Consider the following 21,242-nt stretch of genomic DNA (forward strand, 5'->3'; position numbering starts at 1 on the left):
ACAGTGGTAACCAGGGTAAACATCGGGTTATTAAGCGCGGCCCTGCGCTTAGTAACCTGATGTTTACCCTGGATACCTGGGGACTTCGGCATTGTTGGTCGCTGGAAAGCTGTCTGTGTGACAGCTCTCCAGCGACCACACAACGACGAAACAGCGACGCTGCAGCGATCGGCATCGTTTTCTATATCGCTGCAGCGTCGCTTAATGTGACGGTACCTTTAAAGAGGTTGACTGATACCTAGAATGCCCTTTATAAATATGTATTTTAAACCCCTCACCACTTTTGCAATTTGCATTACGTTAAAATACCTTTCTTTTCTCCCTATAAAGCTGTAAGCATTTTTTATTTTCCTTCCTGTGACACCACCCTTTGATGATGTTACTACCCACTGATGATACCCTAATCAATAGCACTGATAAAATCTGTGAGAAAGGTGACCACAGCGCACACTTCTATTATCGTTAGCCCACAGCTTGTTTCTCTGAAACAGGACATCATCAGTGTGTACAGCAGATCCAAATCAATAGGGGGTAGATGTGCTGTACCCAGTTTTGCCCACAGTGCTGTTGACAGAGCTGTTTCACTCCACAAGTCAGCATATACAGCCACCAGCGGAAATAGTTGATCATCGGTGTCCTGTGTTGCATTCCCACTGATCAGATATTGATGACATATCCTAAGGATAGGCCAACAATGTAAAAGCCCGTACAAACCCTTTAAGTAAAGGGCAGAAGCTCTCAGCTCAGCTTTGTGCCCATTTGACTTTAGATAAATGTAATTGTTTTCAAACATCAAAACTTCCACAAAATTTATCGGTAGGGAGCCTGAAAACATCATTCCTATCTTATAGATACATTTAGAAGCATTCTGCAAATATAATGCATGTTTTTCTCTATTAGTAGTGGATAATCAGGTAAATAATTGTGTTATCAAAATTGTCACCAATCTTCTTTTTCAAGAATGTCTGTTCAGTTCTGTTTCTTTGCTTTTTCCACGGCACCTGCACTCTGAGTACCTTAGTTATATCGCATCTTGAGTGTGGCTTCTTTTGGCATTGCTCATTCTGATATCAAATTGAGATTTCCATAGGAATGCTTCCCCAGTTTGACTTTTGTCCCTTACTGGAGATGTATGATTCACTCAGGCAGAGTGCAGATCATGTTCTGCAACCAAAGGAAAGAAACTAATAAATCGGTAAAAAAAAAAAGATTGATAAGATATCTAACTACACAACTGCTTAACAGATGTCTGTGACAAACAGAGCCAAAGATTAAAAAATAGGTATACATTTGTGTTAATGATTTATGTTAATAGATGTGTCCTTAGTCTCTATTTGGAAACATGTTTAAAGTCTTTTCAATACTATGTATGTCATATTAATTAAGAAAGACATCATCATGCAAAACAATCAATTAAAATTCAACAACCTGAACATTTTCTGACAAGTGAATAAATCTTATATAAGGACAGTGAGAAGCCTGGATTCTGGACTTGTCTAATGTAATTTTCATTATGCTCTGAAAAATGAATATGATATTTCATAATTACATCTACTACTTAATATAGATATTCATTTTGTGATTATTTTGTTTTAATTAGACATTTATACTCTTTTGAACACTTCACATATAGCAGCCACTTCATCAGGCACTTTGTTTTGACAGGCAAAGGTATTAACAATCTTATGGTAATGGTGGCCATTTATCAGAGTATCTCATTATGAAATCAGTAAACAGATTTTTGATGAATGTGTTTTATAACACAACATTTTTGTACAAGAATTTGATTACTGCAAAGATTGATTCAGTGCCTGTAAAGGTTTGTGCACAAACATAATGATATCCGAGTTTGTGCACAACATTATAACATGGATGTAAATAAAGAGATATCATAAAGGATTGAATTTATATGGACGGTTTCTTTCTATTCTGGAAGGATAGCGTGGCTGAAAAACAAACATCACATTGGCTGAATTCCACAAAGAAAACAAAAACCTGATTGCCATATGATTGTGATTGCCATACCTTTCGTTTAGATTCACGGTTCTGATTTCATAACTAGATGAGAAGAGTCACTCTGTGATATTGCCATGCAGAATGTGATGGTAAATTTTGGCAGCTGTGCTTGACAAGGCGAGGCATTGGCAATTCTTTGCTATGTCACTTCCCATTTGTTTTAGTTTATGACAATCTTGTTAAATACATCTTCATCTTGACAAGTCTTAGAAAATAGGATTCAAACTTCAATATGTTCATGTCTCTCAAACAAATGAATTACGCGTGGCCTGGTATTGTGCTCATGATGCTTTTGTAACACTGATATCCTTTCTGAATACTAATTGAGAGGATGGAACTTGTTTGGAAGTCAGGACAATAAATATTGTTTGCTTGTTGCTTCTAACAGTTTTGTAGGAGAGGTTGTCCTGATTTTTGAGGATGCATTAAAGGATTGTAAACTAGAAAAAAATACATACTCTTACAGTGTGACCAAGTGAAGTGTGCACACTTCTTAATATAAATGCTAAATAACACAGGTCTTCAAAAAACAACATTTTATTTCAAGATTTGTTTTGGTTATTCCACATAATTTTTGTGTTTTTTGGTGCGCTGAATCCGAAAATGACCTCTGTTTTGCCGTAGAACATCACATTTCCAATTTAGGTAACTATATTAAATAAGGCAATACCGCAAAATAAATGAAAATAGACTTATAATTTTTTTTTTTATTACAAATTGTTCATGAAAAATCATTTATGTACTGAAATGAGCTCATTAACACTCACTAAAATAGATTTTTTTTTCCCTGTAAGGCTCCTCTTGGTACATTTACGCTTGTGAGTAGCATCTGGAATGTCTCTCTGAAGCATCCAACAGTAGTCTGCCATCATTGTAATGTAATTGTAATTTTCCCTGGTATCTTCTTTTCATCTTTTTAATGTCCTGGTGGAATCGTTCACCTTGCTCTTCACTCAGAGGTCCCAAATTTTCAGGAAAGTAGTCAAGGTGGGAATGGAGGAAATTCACTTTCAAACGCATCAGGCCACCTAAAACTTGAAATGATTCAAAGGTCATCTGACGATCTTTTTGTAGTCAGGATCTTTTTTATTGCCTAAAAATTTCTGTACAACCTCTTTATGCAATCTACCGTTCTTTTTGAGGATCCGTCATGGTATTGACAAACTTTATCAGCTATAAGCCTTCTAATGTCTGGTCCGACGAACACACCTTCCTTCAATTTTGCCTCTGAGTGGCTTGGAAACTTGGTGACCAAGTATTTGAAATATTCTTCATCTCTTGGAAGTGATTTCACGAATTGCTTCATCAAGCCCAATTTTATGTGCAGAAGTGGTGGAAGAACTTTATTGGGAGGTACCAAAGTTTCTCGGATGACATTTTTTCACCGACTGTGAGCACCCTCGGCTGCCAACTTTTCTTGGTCCAGTAATTTTGTCAGTCTCGACTGTCCCACAGACACAGAAAACAAGGGTATTTGGTATACCCAGCTTGTTGCCCGAGCAGCATGCACAAGACCTTCAAATACCCACACACTTACCAACCGTGGTTTTCATATTTAAGTTTGTGAAGAACAAATTCCAAGGTCTCGTAGGTTTCCTTCAAGTGTACGGAATGACCTACAGGAATGGAAGCATAAAAACCGCCATTGTGGAGTAAAACTGCTTTGAGACTTCTTTTTGAAGAATCTATAAAAAAGACGCCATTGCGCTGAATCATATTGGATTTTTAATTGACCCATCAAACCTTCAACATTGATGCAAACCCACTTGTCTTCCTGGGCAAAGAAAGGAATGAACTCCTTTTCACAATGTTTGAACCATGAAAGAGACATTCCAGGTAACATTAAATTCCTCCTTTTGAGCCTTGATCCGAGTAACTCAGCGGCATCTTTGGGAAGACTCAAGTCTCTTACTAAATGCTTCATCTCCTCCTGGGAAAAAATGTTGGTCTTGTATCATCTTCAAAGTCAGAACTTGATTCATCTGATTCCACCTTCATCGGAGTTTGGTATCTCATCCAAGGTAACAGGGGCCTTGGGTACTGGTATATCTGTGCCAATGGTGATGAAACAAATTGCTGAATGAAGATTGGGGTATGGAATGCTCTCATTTGGAATTATATCCTTTCACATGGCATAAACAAAAGTCACAGTCGTTACTACAGTTCTTTTGCTCTCACCATACCATAGGAATCCCATAACGGAAAGCTTTTTTCTTACCCTTGAGCCAATTTCAGAGGTCCTCAACACACCGTTAGCACACTTTATGAGGCACCCAAACTTTATCATGATCTCCAAGTTTTAGTCCGAAGCATGCGAAGTATACTATTTTCACAAAGTCTGTAATATTCAGCTGTTGATTTAACACTGAATATTCTCCACAAATTAAACAGAAATGGTCAGGCAAATTAATACACTTCTGCAAAGCCATAACGCTGAGTTGGGGAAACACGGTTGATGAATGAAATTCGAATGCAAGTTTCTTGAAAGCATAAGGACCTTTCATTATGTCTCTAACCACCTGACTGCCACCAGCCAATCACGCAGTTCCCATTGATGTTAATGATGAAAGAAAATAAGCTGCCTGCTGATGATTCATACCAGAGTTTGCAGAAGAACCTACAGATTTGTGACAAGTCCTGACATTTAATATTTTTTTCAATATTTTTTCATTACCAAAAGACCAAAATACATGGAAATTATATGAAAATAAACAGCTTTTTAGTCGCAGACCTGTGTAATTACAAAGTGGAGTTCAGAAGAGCATAAAGGAATAGATGAGAAATGATCCATTTAATCCCTAGCGCCCCCCTCCCACATTTGCCTCTGCCCCTCTTGGTTGGACTGAATTCTCCTCTCTTGACCTCCTAGCTGAAATAATTCCCAATATCTAGGATGGATCATAACTTCCTAGCGGTAGGTCCAATTGGGACGACTGACGTCTCAATGGGTTCGTTGGGGCTGGACTGATACAGAGAGTCCAAACATAGGTCGGCTAAGTGGTTCTGCAGAGCCAGTCTTGATAGCCCAGTATCTCAGTATCCAGGACCGCTAGACAAATGAGACGCAGGGGTGCGTGCAGGGGGCTCCCTGGATACTGGTGGTATATTGGACTCAACCCTGAAATTCAGCTCTAAATGTCAGTGCCAAAGAGTTTTCCTATGAAGTAGGAAGACTTGCACAAAAGACAGCAGGGGGTCCTAGCTCTGCTCCTCACTGCCTTCATTAACACATGGCCTCTAATTCTCTGGCCATTTGGCAAAAGTTCTGCTGTTTTGGGAATTGCGTACTTTTCTAAAGGGTGGGGGCCACAATTCAGGAGTGGAGGGAGAGCTCTAGATAATCTATGGGGCTTGAATTTTTAAATAAAAAAAATCGAGTCTCCCTTGTCCCTCACACCCTTCTTAAACTAAATGTTATGCTCCGATAAAATAATAAAGCCTGTACTCATCACTCATGACAGCTCCGTTCCCTGCAGTGTTGGCACTCGCGGTTCCGGGGCTGTGATGAGGTGGAATGACATGTGATGCCTGGTGCCCAATCAGCCCTGGTGTCATTGTCCCTGCCTTTGGACACACTGAATATGAAGAGGAAGTCCGGGCTGCAGCTAAGCCCTGGCTTCCTCTTCATGTTCAGTTCGTATGAAAGCGCATACAGTGACACCAGCCTTGATTGGGCGCCATCGTCATGCATCACAATACCACATCAGAGCCCTGGAGTGAGCAAGTGTTGACACCATGGAAACTACACCAGCACGGGAGGTGAGTGTAGGCTTTATTATTTTATCGAGGCTGAACATTTAGTTTAAGAAGGGATTGTCCTAGTAGTGGTCAACCCAGGGCTGGCGTCAGCACCCGGCGCACCCGGGCAAGTGCCGGGGCCCTGGCGAGATGGGGGGGCCCATTTATGGTAGTACACTGTCACTACATCCCTGCTGTGTGTGTGACTACAGTGACTCATAGTCATATCAAATTAAATCCCTCATCCCCGGCGCCCGGCGGTGCCTCGGCTGCAGGGGGCCCACAGAGCTCTGTCTGAGCTGTTTCACCAGCGCCTGGCACTGCGCAGCTGCAATAGCAGCAATACTCACCTCCGTCGCCGCCGCCGGCCCTCACCATGGATACACACAATACACTTCCGGGCGACGCTGGGTCATCTCTCCTGTTACTTCCGGTCGGCTCATCATCCTAAGAGCAAGAAGACAGAGAGAGCCCCACGTCGTCCAGCACAGCGTCCACCAGGTCACCGTCCAGGACATGAGGACAGGAGGTCCAGCAGCGGCAGCGCCAAGCAGGAGAAGACGAGCAGCAGCTGCAGTGAGGACCGTGCTGCACCCTCTCCTGCTGTGTCCACAACGAGGGCAATGGACGGGCCGGTGTAGCAGTGAGTGAGTCAGTGACTCGTCTGCACTTTGCGGGGGAGGGGAGAATATGGGATGCAGGCAGTCTGCTGCTGAGCCTGGGTCTGCTCTGCTGCGTGCTCACTGACCCTTTTACTTGCAAAATCTGATCTCCAGTGATGCCCCTGTCACACATGAAAGTCACGGAATAGCTGCTTGAGGGCATGAGGGGGTGGTGGCACGTCTCTGTTCAGTGCGGCACATTGTAAACACACCGCAAGGTGCATTGCTAGAATATGCAATCATTCAACAAAGACTCTCAGTAATGACAGCACCATCCCCATCTTTTGTGAGCGATAAACAAACAAAACATCTATCCCTAAAATTAAAAGTGCTAAGCAGCAGTCATATGCATGAGCTGGAAGCCAGTGTCACCCATTTTAGGTGTTGCCTTATATACTACGTCACGGGGTTGTGCTATTACTACGTGCACTATGCTGTATACTGTGTGGGCTGTGTGTTATATACTGTGTGGGCACTGGGCTGTGTCGTGTTATATACTGCGTCACGGGCTGTGCGTTATATACTGCGTCACGGACTGTGTTATATACTGCGTCACGGGCTGTGTTATATACTGCGTCACGGGCTGTGTTATATACTGCGTCACGGGCTGTGCGTTATATACTGCGTCACGGGCTGTGTTATATACTGCGTCACGGGCTGTGTTATATACTGCGTCACGGGCTGTGCGTTATATACTGCGTCACGGACTGTGTTATATACTGCGTTACGGGCTGTGTTATATACTGCGTCACGGGCTGTGTGTTATATACTGCGTCACGGGCAATCGTGGTATGTGTTAAAGGGGGGGGAGGCCCACTGAGACTCGTTCGCCCGGGGCCCTCAAAAACCTGGAGCCGGCCCTGGGTCAACCCCTTTAAGTAACAAAGATGAGAGTTTTTTTGTCTTTGCCGTAGAGTAAAAATTTGGCCATATATGACTGCTGATGCTGAAATTGTTTTCTACTGGAGCAAATCCAAATGCATTAAAGGGAACCTGTCACCCCCAAAATCGAGGGTGAGGTAATCCCACTGGAATCAGGGGCTTATCTACAGCATTCTGTAATGCTGTAGATAAGCCCCCGATGTATCCTGAAAGATGAGAAAAAGAGGTTATATTATACTCACCCAAGGGCGTTCCCGCTGCTGGTCCGGTCCGGCGCCTCCTATCTTCATCAGATGACGCCCTCTTCTGGTCTTCACACTGTGGCTCCGGTGCAGGCATACTTTGTCTGCTCTGTTGAGGGCAGAGCAAAGTACTGCAGTGCACAGATGCTGGGCCTCTCTGACCTTTCCCAGCGCCTGCGCACTGCAGTACTTTGCTCTGCCCTCAACAGGGCAGATAAAGTACGCCTGCGCCGGAGCCGCAGCGTGAAGACCAGAAGAGGACATCATCGTAAGAAGATGGGAGGCCCCGGACCCGGACTGCAATGCCCATCGGATCGGACAGCCCGCCCAGGTAAGTATAATCTAACCTCTTTTTCTTATCTTTTAGGATACATCGGGGGCTTATCTACAGCATTACAGAATGCTGTAGATAAGCCCCTGATGCCGGTGGGCTTAGCTCACCGTTGATTTTGGGGGTGACAGATTCCCTTTAAATTGTGCTCCAGTTGACATCTATAAATTCTGCCAACTGCAGTGAGAAAAACGCTTTAAACCTCTAATAAACAAAGTTATAAGAATAAGTGATATTGAACATTTTTGTAAAATAGAAATTATGCAAAATATATCAAACTAAAAATTAAATATCTAGGCATAAAAGACTAAAAATGGTATTCCCCCTAGGTTTCATAATTAAAGAAGATTTAATAATCAATTATTAATCTTGTCTACCTAGTTCTGTACAGATTTCTTTGCTCTGAATTCTTAAGTGAATCCCAGCTTTATAGAAAACTGTAGAGTTGACTGTACTGTCAACATCACAGATTTTAACCTGAAAATTAAGGAAATGAATGTAAATTACAAAATACTTGCTTAAGCATATTTCTCTCTAATTGAATGTTTCTTTTCCATGAGAGACAGATAAGAAGAAAGATTCAGGTTCAGCTTATTTTATATGATGAAATAAATATATTACTTATCATCTCTACCTTTGGTGTAAAGTATTTACCTTGAGCAAACAGACTTAAGAAAGATTCAAGAACCTGTTAAATAGTACTATAGTACTATTGAATTTCAAAATATTTGATCATCTCTATACAGTACTGTCCATATAGTACTGTGCAAAAGTTTTAGGCAGGTGTGGCAAAAAAAAAATGCAAAGTAAGATTGTTTTACAAAATAGACGTTAATAGTTATATAAATAAAAAATACACTGGCGCTGTCCTATTTTGCTGTAGTGTATAAGCCGCTGGCACCCTGGCAGATGGGATATGCAGGTCTGCCCAGGAAAACGTCTTGAGTGTAATAGAAAAGGGGGCTGCCGTGCTAATACCAGTGTGCTGGTGCACAAACTCAGTGGCTGTAGGCCTGTAGTCGCTGCGCGTTCCGGGATTAATAGAGCGGCACTCACTTGTTTGTGCCTGGAGTCTTTGGCGATGTGGTGGCTAAATAGAGTCCACAGTTGGGGAGCATCCTCCCTTTGCACCAAAATGGCTCCTGAATCCCCGTCTGCAAGAACCGGCGGTTTGCCTCGGCCGAAGGCGCCGTCGTGTAGTAGCGTGGTAAGCGGGGGCGTGGTTAGTGGTGACGTCACCTGTCCGTAGAAGACGGACATGTACAAGGGCCAATCCCGACGCGTTTTGGGGGAACGTCCCTCTTTCTCAAGCTTATCTGATTCAAATCAATATTTGGTGTCACCACCCTTTGCCTTTAAAATAGCATCAATTCTTCTAGGTTCACTTGCCTGAAGCAGGGATTTTATAGGATTATAGCTAGGTGAATGAGTAACCAACTAAACAGGTGATGTTGCCCAATGGTTGAAACTCAGTCATTACTATCTTCATTAACCAAATTGAAGCATTCAATTTCACTACCCATTTATGGCAATTAACACTTAGAAAAAATACATCACTAATAATTATGATAGTTGCAGGGGCAGACATACTGTTCAGACACACAGGGGCCCAAGAGGTATTTGGGACCAATTTCACCTCTGTGTCTGCTCCTGGATATCAGTATTACTTTATTAAAAATGACATACAAACACAATGATCTATCACCCAACTATAATGGGAAAAAAAACAAAGTACCTTAAAAACATACAGAGGTGGTCATATAATCAATATAATTGATATGGATTAATAAGATAAATGAATTAGTGTGTAACCAGAAATAAACCTCAACCACCAACATAATTTCCTGTGGTATCGATACTTATGCTACCAAAATTTCACCATCATAATACGATTCAGTGACTGTGGATACAGCAATAAATTAAGGTTTTACCTGATGCCGTAGTTTGGAAATTACTCTCTGAAAAATCCCCCATAACTGAAACACCTGTACGTTTTGTATCCTTCCTCTGAAAGTGCAAGCTGAATGATTTAGGTGGTAAATAGGTCCAAGGAGAATTATCCAATGACACATGCAAGTGGAGGCAGCTGATAGGGCCATACCATCACTGTCATATCCCACTGAAGATCCCGTGTGCTGATTTCTGCTCTAACAACTTTTGGATGATGTGATATCTCAAATCACAGCACATCTACATACTTGCTGTCCCACTGCTGTCCAAGAATTGGTTGTTCTGATTACAGTTATCAAACAAAATATAATACTAATTTCCCATGATGAGCATTTGTTGAGTTTTTGATGTTGCCCGCGCTCTGACACACGTGAACCAGCGTCTCCCATTCGTCCACCAACACCGGCTCCTGCAGCTGCATCTCTCATATGCTCCTGGGGTATCGCTGCACCTGTTTCCACAACTGCGCTATCGCCATTGGATTCGGCTCCCTAACCTACATTACAGCACCGACCTGTTTTGTCTGAATTTGTTTTCAGACACATTACGGGACAGCATTCGCTAAATAGCCACTGGTGTCGGCTTCTGCTGCAATGCTATCCAGCTGTTCCTAAGACACATTCGTGTCTGCATGCACTACTTTACCACTTACGGAAGATTTTGTACATTCACTCCTACTCCAACCATCCATATTGACATTTCTTGTTCTAACCTAGAGAAATTTTTCCAAGGGTGGCATTGTGATCAAGGCCATTAAGTGGACAAAACGTTAATTTGCCTGTCAGTTCACCTGCCACCTGTAATAAAAAAAAAATTTCACTTGAAGCAAAATTCCTCAATTTGGACGAGTGCAGTGATTATATACTCTATTGTTTATGGGACCATCAGCTCCATTCACTAGCACCGTCATATCCATAAGAGTGCTAGCCTTCTGCCTATTTACACTAGACACTGTGCTGACAGACACAGCTACCCTTCTTGCCACAACTCGTATTGATTAGCCATCTTGAATGAGCTGCACTACCTGAGCAACTTCTGTGGGTTGTAGACACCACCTCATACTGCTGTACAATACTTCTAGGGGTGAAAACAATGACAAAATGCAAAAAAGACCAAAACCACAGCCAAAAATGCTGAGAACAAAGAAATGGTCTGTGGTCACCTCCTGCAGATCCAGTTCTTTATAGGGTTTGTCTTGCTAATTGCCTATCAGTTCTACCTGTTGTCTGTACCATTTGCGCAACAGCAGAAGAAATTGATTCACAATTGGTGTTACTTCATAACTGGACAGGTTTTCACAGATGTGTGATCGACTTGGAGATTAAATTGTGTTATTTTAGGTGTTCCTTTTATTTTTTCGATCAGTGTTTTATACTGTATGTAGTATAATGAGGGGGTTAAAATTGTGATTTATAACATATGTTCTTAGTAGCAAAATCGCTAAATGTGTGTCATTCATCAGATTTTTTTTCTTTTTACAGTAGTGGATGGTGTCAATGGTGCAGTAAAATGTGTATATTACTTTGCATTTAAATTTATTTGTTTTGTTTTTTTTTGCATCTGCAGGTTGAAAAGCTGGCTAGTCTGTACAATATCCACTTTCGTACAGGTTGTTTCTGTAATGCTGGGGCCTGCCAGAAGCTTATAGGACTTAGCAATGACGTAGTAAAACGCAATTTAAAGGTTAGACAAATAATTATATTATATATGTCTGCTTAAATGCAATATGTGCAATCAGTATTCTTCTGACTACTTCATGGATAATCCTATACTTTTTTTTTCAATAAACCACTCAAAAATAAAAGCTACAAATATACCGGTACTTCCCCTTCCATTCCAATCCTGTTTGCTGCAATCACACATTATGTCCATATGACCAGAATATGATATACAAATATGAATATTTCTGGGCATACAAACATGTGACTGGGGGAGCAAATCAGGAATGATTGTCCACGCGGGAAGAGATGGCTAACACCATGGAAGGGCATTGGCAGCGGGACAGAAAGGGGTTGGGAGTACTAGACAACCCCTATTTGCAATCATACTTAAATAATTGTTATTTAGCTTGGAATAAAACTTAATTGTATCTTCATTTTCTTTCCCAAGGCTGGGCATGTATGCGGAGATGAAATGGATGTAATTGATGGACAACCTACTGGCTCTGTGAGGATATCATTTGGATTTATGTCTACTTTTGATGATGCAAAAACATTTTTAAAGTTTATTGTAGACACTTTTATAAAAAGGTCATCACAAGACACTGCACAAATGGTGGACTATGAAAAGTTCTCACAAGCCAGTGTCTCGCAGTTGGAAAGCAATGAAGAGGAAAGCATGAATGGCAGTAGAAAAATCCTAAGCAACACAATGGAGACTCGGAGCCACGTATTTTCTAATCTCTCTAGAGTAGAACCTACTTGTACATGCAAAGAAAGAGAAAACATGACAGCAAATAACAAGGCAATCACTCTCAGTCATATCTACCTTTATCCCATCAAGTCATGTGCCGCATTTCAGGTAAGACACAGCATCGAATATAAAAATCCACTTTCATTACATTCTGCATAGCTTCAACATTAACGCAGGCCTTTTTCAGAGTTCCATATTTCACATACGTGATCATGGTTTGTGCCATCCGTGTGCTGTCTGTAATTAACATTGCAATGAATAAGAGAAGCTCTATAATTTACAGCTGTGGCCAAAAGTATTGACAACCCCTGCAATTCTGTCAGATAATACTCAGTTTCTTCCTAAAAATGATTGCAATCACAAATTCTTTGGTATTATTATCTTCATTTAATTTGTCTTAAATGAAAAAACACAAAAGAGAATGAAGCAAAAAGCAAAACATTGATCATTTCACACAAAACTCCAAAAATGGGCCAGACAAAAGTATTGGCATCCTCAGCCTAATACTTGGTTGCACAACCTTTAGCCAAAATAACTGCGACCACCTCTTCCGGTAACCATCAATGAGTTTCTTACAATGCTCTGCTGGAATTTTAGACCATTCTTCTTTGGCAAACTGATCCAGGTTCCTGATATTTGAAGGGTACCTTCTCCAAACTGCCATTTTTAGATCTCTCCACAGGTGTTCTATGGGATTCAGGTCTGGATTCATTGGCCACCTTAGAAGTCTCCAGTGCTTTCTCTCAACCCATTTTCTAGTGCTTTTTGAAGTGTGTTTTGTATCATTGTCCTGCTGGAAGACCCATGACCTCTGAGGGAGACCCAGCTTTCTCACACTGGGCCCTACATTATGCTGCAAAATTTGTTGGTAGTCTTCAGACTTCATAATGCCATACACGCAGTCAAGCAGTCCAGTGCCAGAGGCAGCAAAGCAACCCCAAAACATCAGGGAACCTCCGCCATGTTTGACTGTAGGGACCGTGTTCTTTTCTTTGAATGCCTCTTTTTTCTCCTGTAAACTCTATGTTGATGCCTTTGCCCAAAAAAGCTCTACTTTTGTCTCATCTGACCAGAGAAAATTCTTCCAAAATGTTTTAGGCTTTTTCAGGTAAGCTTTGGCAAACTCCAGCCTGGCTTTTTTTATGTCTCGGGGCAAGAAGTCGGGTCTTCCTGGGTCTCCTACCATACAGTCCCTTTTCATTCAGATGCCGACGGATAGTACAGGTTGACACTGTTGTACCCTCGGACTGCAGGGCAGCTTGAACTTGTTTGGATGTTAGTCGAGGCTCTTTATCAAACATCCGCACAATCTTGCATTGAAATGTCTTGTCAATTTTTCTTTTCCGTCCACATCTAGGGAGGTTAGCCACAGTGCCATGGGCTTTAAACTTCTTGATGATACTGCGCACGGTAGACACAGGAACATTCAGGTCTTTGGAGATGGACTTGTAGCCTTGAGATTGCTCATGCTTCCTCACAATTTGGTTTCTCAAGTCCTCAGACAGTTCTTTGGTCTTCTTTCTTTTCTCCATGCTCAATGTGGAACACACAAGGACCCAGGACAGAGGTTGAGTCAACTTTAATCTATGTCAACTGGCTGCAAGTGTTAGTTATTGCCAACACCTGTTAGGTGCCACAGGTACGTTACAGGTGCTGTTAATTACACAAATTAAAGAAGCATCACATGATTTTTCGAACAGTGCCAATACTTTTGTCCACCCCCTTTTTTATGTTTGGTGTGGAATTATATCCAATTTGGCTTTAGGACAATTCTTTTTGTGTTTTTTCATTTAAAACAAATTAAATGAAGATAATAATACCAAAGAATTTGTGTTTGCAATCATTTTCAGGAAGAAACTGAGTATTATCTGACAGAATAGCAGGGGTGTCAATACTTTTGGCCATAACTGTATCTATATGGAAAAATCACTGATGAAACCCTGATGGTAAAGAATCTCAGATCTTAAATGCTGATGATGCACGTATCGTTTTTTTTGTATGTGAAATTTTGCTGACATCCGAATAAGTCCGAAAGCTCCAGTCAAAAACTTAAAGACTCGACTTTGTTGAATTTGCCTGCCTTTAATTTCTGTTATAGGAAGCTAGTGCGTGTCAACTTTATTAACTTTTATGAGCCTAAATGACATCAACTTCAGCCTTTTGTATTATATTTACATTTGATCCTGATAGGTAAAAAAAAAAATCCTCATATGGTATAGAGTCAGCTTGTTATAAAAGAACTAAATCCTTCTCTTCCTGAGTTCAGTGGATATTTCTCACTCACCAAACGCCAATCTGTACATCTGTTATGGCTGCCTTTTTGTAAACTTGTAATTTTTGGCTTGAAAAAGGCCTGTCGTGGTCGAAATATTGCTTCATTCATCTACCTCATTTGTAACTATTGCCATATACTTTTAACAAAAGAAAAATTGTTAGCTTTTATCCCAATGAGAATTTTTTTTCCTGGTGCCTTGGATTCTTTTGGACTTCTTCTCTTCCCCAAATGGCAATATAACAGATTTTTGGATTAGCATGCCATGGCAGAATGTCTTATAGTTTTTGGGTACAGTAAAGTAATACTTTTGTCCTTTGTGATGAAATTGCACTTCTGTATATTGCATAGGTTCTTCCCATTACAGAAATGAAATTCATGTGAATGCTAATTAAATTTTGCTGGATGTTATCTAGGAGAGGTGATGGCAGGGGTATTCATGTATTTTCTCCAGCAACTTCCAGCTGTCAGTGATGTGATAACTTCCTATTTTTTCATTAACAGATAACAGACGTGAGTGGTGGCTTGTTTTTTGCCGAATGAGTTGAAAATTTTATTGGTAGCATTTTGGGAAGCATAATATGTTTTTCCTCTCTTTTAATAATCATTTCACATTTATCCTCTGCGCTATGCTGAGTTCTTATGTTGGGGTTTCCACATAAATCCCCCAAAATATAGATTCAGATGAAACACCGATTGGAACCATTCACTATAATGTAACTTGTAGAGTCTCTTTGGACTGTGTCCGGCCTCTATATCAAAGTTGTCTGTCTTATAGACCATTGTAGGAGCATTGCATGGCCTATAAAATGCCTTACTCGGACATGTCAGCTATGTCACACTCCACAAGGAGAAACATTACCCCTTGGACCCAAGTTAGAGGCCTCTCATACATCCAAATCAGATCTCATGCTTTGCATTAATGAGGGTCTACATACTGAAACATATGTCTGCAAAGTATATAAATTGAGGGGGCACCACAGAATAGTCACAAAAGGCATCCAACCTCGGCCTATACAAAAAATATAGAACCAAAACAAAAGAGAAAGAGATAGGCCATAAGGAGGGGAACACCTGAGGCAAAGATAAAGCGTGAAATTAATATAATTTTATTGAATTAAACACACAGAAAACATACACATTAAAAACACTAAAAATGGTCCCACATGTGACCTGACACCTATTAATCAAAGGCCCATGATGGGGCTAACCACCTAGGCTGAACTCCAAAAATATATATGCTATGCACAATGGTCAAGTGCCTATATAGACAGCATATCAAAAATAGGGTTTCCCATATACAGGGCATATCCACTTGTGCATTGCTGTTGATAATGGACGCCTCTCCAGTAAATTACTGCCTAAACGTGCCCACCTGTAGCTCATTGCTGTAGAGGCTATATTAATGAAGCCAAGCCTTACAACAGTGGAACATGTTACAAATAAACAATTGTATAGCTCAAATAGATTTACATATTCACACATCCCTGTAAGTTACTTACTGGTATAAGGTGCACAATTGTGAAGAAATACCAATTCAGATACCAGTCTCTATTCAATGTCCAAAAAAGATAGAAAAGGTGCAAAAAGCAAATCATACATTATGCCTCAGGATTGGCACATAAGGGTTAACAGCACAAAACGGGCAATCCACCCATACCCAATAAATTAGAGTGGAGCCATTAGTTGTAAAAATCCATTAGGAGTAGAGCGGAGTGTCATGTCGGATGCTGTTCACACCAGGGCGTCCGACAGACAGCAGTAATTCCACTCACGTCCACTACACGCTCAGTGGCGTCAGATAGATTTTATCCACCTTGCTCGGGGTTAATCTAGCTGGTAATCAGGTTGGAGGCTGGGTCACGCCCACGGCCTTTAAATAGTCGCGTTGGACTTTGGGCGTCGCCGATTATAGCCTGTGCTTTATGCCTGGTGATTCCGGTCTGGAGTGGTGGTCTTGTTGCAGGAATATCGTGTCTGGTGGTGTATAATCCTTTGTCATATTCCTCCTTCCTATTTGTATTTGTTTTGCCCTGTGCACATTATAGTGTATTCCTGTGTGTCTGCGGCATGGTGCGTTTTTCAGTTTTCCCTGTCTGTGCTTTCTGTGGGGATTAGTGTGTGGTCTCTTCACTGGGTGGCGGGTGGTGGTTTCAGCTTAGGGCTGAAACAGGAGTCAGGGTCAGGCCTGGTGGCCCAGACATGCACACCTTTAGTGTAACTTCTGGGAAAGGGACAGACAGGGTTTCCCTAGCCTGAGGGATATCGCAGGGGCCCGGGTAACCAACCTTTGTCTACTCTATTCCCCCGTGACACTGAGGTGGAGCAGATACCCAACGTGTGTCGCCACTTGCAGTGGCTTCGTCAGGGGTAAGATTCTGGATTGGTTTTCATCCCAAGTTGTTAAAGTGGCTTTTTGGATTGATACTTCCAATAGGTGGCACTAGAGTTCAAGTCCTCTTCCTCTTTGAAGAGACAATTTGCATATTTAATTTCCCAGAGGAGCATTGCACGGCCTATAAGTCTCCTTACCTGGCATGTCAGGCATGTCACTCTCAACATGGAGAAAAGTACCCCTTAGACCATAATTAGTGGCAAACACATTGTCCCCAATGTAATCTAGTTACCCAATGATCAGTAACAGCCACAACAATTGCAACTGTAGTTCACCCATGAATGGCATATCTAAAATGCCCTTAAATGTGGTCTATGTATTCCTTATGAAAGCTACTTTCATAAGGGGAGCGGCAATATGCACAGCTAAATGAAAGCCCCCCATGACTGTGGTGCCAAGGGGAGTGGGAACATTTAAAGGCAGTGCAGTGGGATTGGTTGAAAGGGGACAAAGGAGGGGGCGGGTGTTTAGGCTGAGGAGGGTGTGGATATAAAGAAAAGTGTGTGGTTAGGGACAGTACATGTGGCATTAGCAGGGAAAGAAGAAAGAAAGAACACATGCTTACCATGGCCACTGTAGATTTCATGCTGTCGCAGCTGCGGGACATTGCCCGGTCAAGAAGGGGTGGCTGGCTGGAGGACCAGCTGGCAACGCTTCTTGGAGCACAAGGAACCCAGGGCACCAGGACACGGAGGACGCGGCCACCGGAACGTCTATCGCCTGAGGCAGGTATGCGCGGTAGACGCCGGCCACGGAGCCCCTTCGGGGACCCTGCAGAGGGTACAGGCCGCATTGATGGTATCCGGCCTGACCCGCCCTCTGGCAGAAATCCATCGGCTGGCGCTGCTGGCGTGGGTAGACGGACTAGGGCTGCGGCGGTGCAGGTGCACCCTGAAGCAATGGCTGCACCTGGTGTGGCCATGGATGTGGGACGCGTGGCAGCGGTGAGGAGAGGCAGCAATCAGAGGCGGGGTGCGGCACTGATGGTGGCTCCGGCGCTGACGAGGAGGAGCAGCAGGAATGGAGCGTCGGCTCAGCAGCGGCGCAGAGATGTGTGCACGGCGGCTGGTGACCCTGGACCAGATGCTGTGGGGGTACCTGGCAGGTTCGGTGCACTAAGCTGCAGGTCAGCGGGCAGGCGGATTCCTGGCACTCAGCCTGGCCCTGTGACGGCAGCGCGCAGACGAAGTCAGCAGGAGGCTCAGCAGGAGGGCAGGCATGGGGACAGACAGGCAGCTGGCAGGTCGAGGTCGGCAAGGAGATCAAGGAATAGATCATCTTCTCCTGCTTCAGTCCCCCCCGGTGACGAGGAGGCCGGGGGCCCGGGCCAGGAGCAACAAAGCGGCGCGGAGGATTCCAGATCCTGCAGTGACCTGCGCGACTATCGGGAACCGCTGGATTCTGGAAGCACAGCTGGTGGGAACACAGCACCTACGCAGCCTCGTGTGTGTGAGTATAGTCCTTGTACGCCAATTAGTGGGGTTCGGTTGGGGGACTTAGGGGATAACTGTGGTGCGGCTGGTAATTTTGGGATTCCCGGGGTGAGAGAGCTTTTGTCAAGTATGTCACAGATTTTGAGGAGGTTGGATGGGGGGGGCGCAGATAGTTTACGGGCATCCCCTGTGGGAGCGTGGATACCCGCTTTGGGTCAGGGTTCATTAGGGCCTTTGAGTTCGGACATGTTGAGTGGGGGGAGCATTCAGCGTCGGGTGGGGTGTCAGTGGCTATACAAACTGGAAAGGATAAGGCTGATACGGTTAAATTGGATGATAGGGCAAGAGGGGAGGTTTACCTTTTTTTTCGAAGGGCCTTTATTCGCTCATTTAAAACAAGAAGTAAAGGGAAAAAATTTGGAAGGATGAATATGTGGAGATTTTCTCCCTCCTTCCTTTGGAGAAATTTAATCTAGAAAAGGGAAAAAAGGATGATAGCAGAAAAGAGGAGGAGGAAAAGCGTAGGTGGCGTTTGATTCCGCAGACATTCGTATACTGGCAGCAGGCGTTTGCTATTTTGGCAAGCGTTATTGGTGAAAAGTTTCTGGGAAATTGTTCTGGTCTTTTCTGTTACTTTGATGCTATTGGTGAAGCATATAGGGCGTACGGTGGACTGGCGTGGCTGCGGTACGATGAGCAATTTAGGCAAAGGTAGGCGGTTAGGCCTGAGATAAAATGGGAACAGAAGGACATAGAGTTGTGGTTGAAAGTTATGGCACCAACGCGGTTTGGTCAGTCCTTTCACGGGGGCGGAGGGAGTTTCGGGCAACATCCAGGACAGGGAAGTGGGGGTCAAGGGACTCAGGGGACGAAAGACAAAACGGGGACGTGTTGGCAGTTTAATGACGGCCAATGCAAGTACGGTAGCACTTGTAAATTCAAGCATGTCTGTTCCCACTGTAATGGGGCCTCACATGGAGCGGCCAAATGTTTTAAAAAAGCAAGGGGGAGACCTGCCGTGGGTTGGGGTCAAGGGGGTGACACCAGTGAAGGTTCAAAAGATGGCCAGCTATCTAAATAGGTATCCGGATCGGTTAAAGGCGAAGTTACTTTTGGAAGGTTTTTCTGAGGGTTTTCGGATTCCTCATCCTACGCATGAAGTCCCTTTTTCAAAAAAGAATCTGAGGTTGGCTGCTTTACATGCAGACGTAGTTACGGCAAAATTGGCGAAAGAGGTGGAGTTAGGGCGAATGGCAGGGCCGTTTAGTTGTTTGCCGGGGGAGGGAGTGATTGTTTCGCCTTTGGGGGTTGTTCCAAAGAAAGAACCTAACAAGTTTTGTATGATTCAACATTTGTCATACCCTAAAGGGCTATCGGTTAATTATGGCATTTCGGAGGAGCTGTGGTCCGTGGTATACACATCTTTTGATGTTTTGATGTGGCCGTGCAATGGGTACGTAGGTATGGCGCTGGTGCGTTAATGGCTAAGACAGATGTTGAATCGGCTTTCCGTTTGCTTCCGGTTCACCCCAATAGCATTCCTCTTTTGGGTTGCTTTTGGAATGGTGGTTTTTATTTGGATAGGTGTTTACCCATGGGCTGCTCGATTTCTTGCTCACTGTTCGAGTCTTTTAGTACTTTTATGGAGTGGGTTGTGCGGGATGTTTCGCAGGTTCCTTCAGTCATCCACTACCTGGATGATTTTTTGTTTGTCAGGCCGCCAGATTCATTAGTGTGTAGGGACACTTTGGTGTTCCATTAGCGAAGGAAAAGACGGAGGGCCCTTGCACGGTGTGGAGCTTTTTGGGAATTCTTATTGATTCGGAGAGGATGGAGTGCAGGTTGCCCGAAGATAAGTTGTTGTCTCTCCAGCAGGAGGTGCTGAGAGTTGAAAACTTGTGCAAGGTTTCATTGAAGGAGTTACAGTCGTTGTTAGGTCATTTGAATTTTGCATGTCGAATTATGCCTATGGGTAGAATTTTTTCCAGGAGGTTATCCAGAGCAACTGCTGGAGTGCGGTCGGCGCATCATTTCATTCGATTGAATAAAGAGCATAGAGAGGATTTATTGGTGTGGAGGCGTTTTTTAGAAAATTATAATGGAAGGTCTTTGATTCTACAGGAAGAACTTAATGATTTTGATTGTGAGATTTTTACGGATGCGGCGGGCAGTGTTGGTTACGGCGCCTATTGTGGAGGAAAATGGAGCGTTGGCGTTTGGCCCGATTGGTGGTGTCAAAATGGATTTACAAAAAATTTAGCGTTGCTGGAATTGTTTCCAATTGTCGTTGCTGTTTTTATCTGGGGCGACATGTTTAAAGATAGGCGGGTGCGTTTCCATTGCGATAATGCCAGCGTGGTGGCGGTGATTAATAGCCTTTCCTCTTCCTCTTCCCCGGTGATTAGATTGGTTTGGGAGCTGGTGTTGCGGTGCCTGGAGTTGAATACATGGATTTCAGCTGTTCATGTACCCGGCGTTCAAAATTCTATTGCGGATGCTTTGTCTCGTTTGCAGTGGGACCGTTTCCGGGAGTTAGCACCAGACGCAGAGGGGGCAGGAAAAGGATGCCCTTCACATTTGTGGCAGATTGTTGCGGACGAGGCGGTCGGTTGATACAGGCCTCGGTGTCGGGAAGGACATGGTCAGGTTATGAATCGTCGTGGCATATGTGGGAGCAGTGGTTGGATCAGTTGGGTACGGTAGTGTCTGATAGTGATAAGATAATGGCACTTTTGTTATTGATAGGGTCAGCGGAGGAATGGGGTTGGTCAGTGTCAAAGTTGACAAAATCTATAGCTGGTGTGGCTTTTGGTTTTAAGCTTCAAGGTTCTCTGGATGTTACGAAGGATTTTTTGATATGACAGGCATTAAGGGGTTTTCGTAAAGGATCCTCGACTTGCGATAAGCGC

At 43.2% G+C, this 21,242-nt stretch overlaps 1 protein-coding gene across 2 annotated transcripts in view; it reads left to right on the forward strand.

Annotated features, from left to right (window-relative positions):
• The window catches only part of MOCOS (molybdenum cofactor sulfurase), a 423,354-nt gene that overhangs the window by 303,934 nt on the left and 98,178 nt on the right, over nucleotides 1-21,242 (forward strand). The window contains exons 7-8 of one of the 2 annotated variants that reach the window (XM_077269558.1): nucleotides 11,388-11,504; nucleotides 11,931-12,341. In XM_077269558.1, coding sequence (XP_077125673.1) covers nucleotides 11,388-11,504; nucleotides 11,931-12,341 — 528 coding nt within the window. The remainder of the gene's footprint in view (nucleotides 1-11,387; nucleotides 11,505-11,930; nucleotides 12,342-21,242) is intronic. The other variant, XM_077269559.1, reaches the window with a different exon arrangement.

The sequence above is a fragment of the Ranitomeya variabilis genome, chromosome 6 (genome assembly GCF_051348905.1).
Source record: "Ranitomeya variabilis isolate aRanVar5 chromosome 6, aRanVar5.hap1, whole genome shotgun sequence".
Taxonomy (NCBI): domain Eukaryota; kingdom Metazoa; phylum Chordata; class Amphibia; order Anura; family Dendrobatidae; genus Ranitomeya; species Ranitomeya variabilis.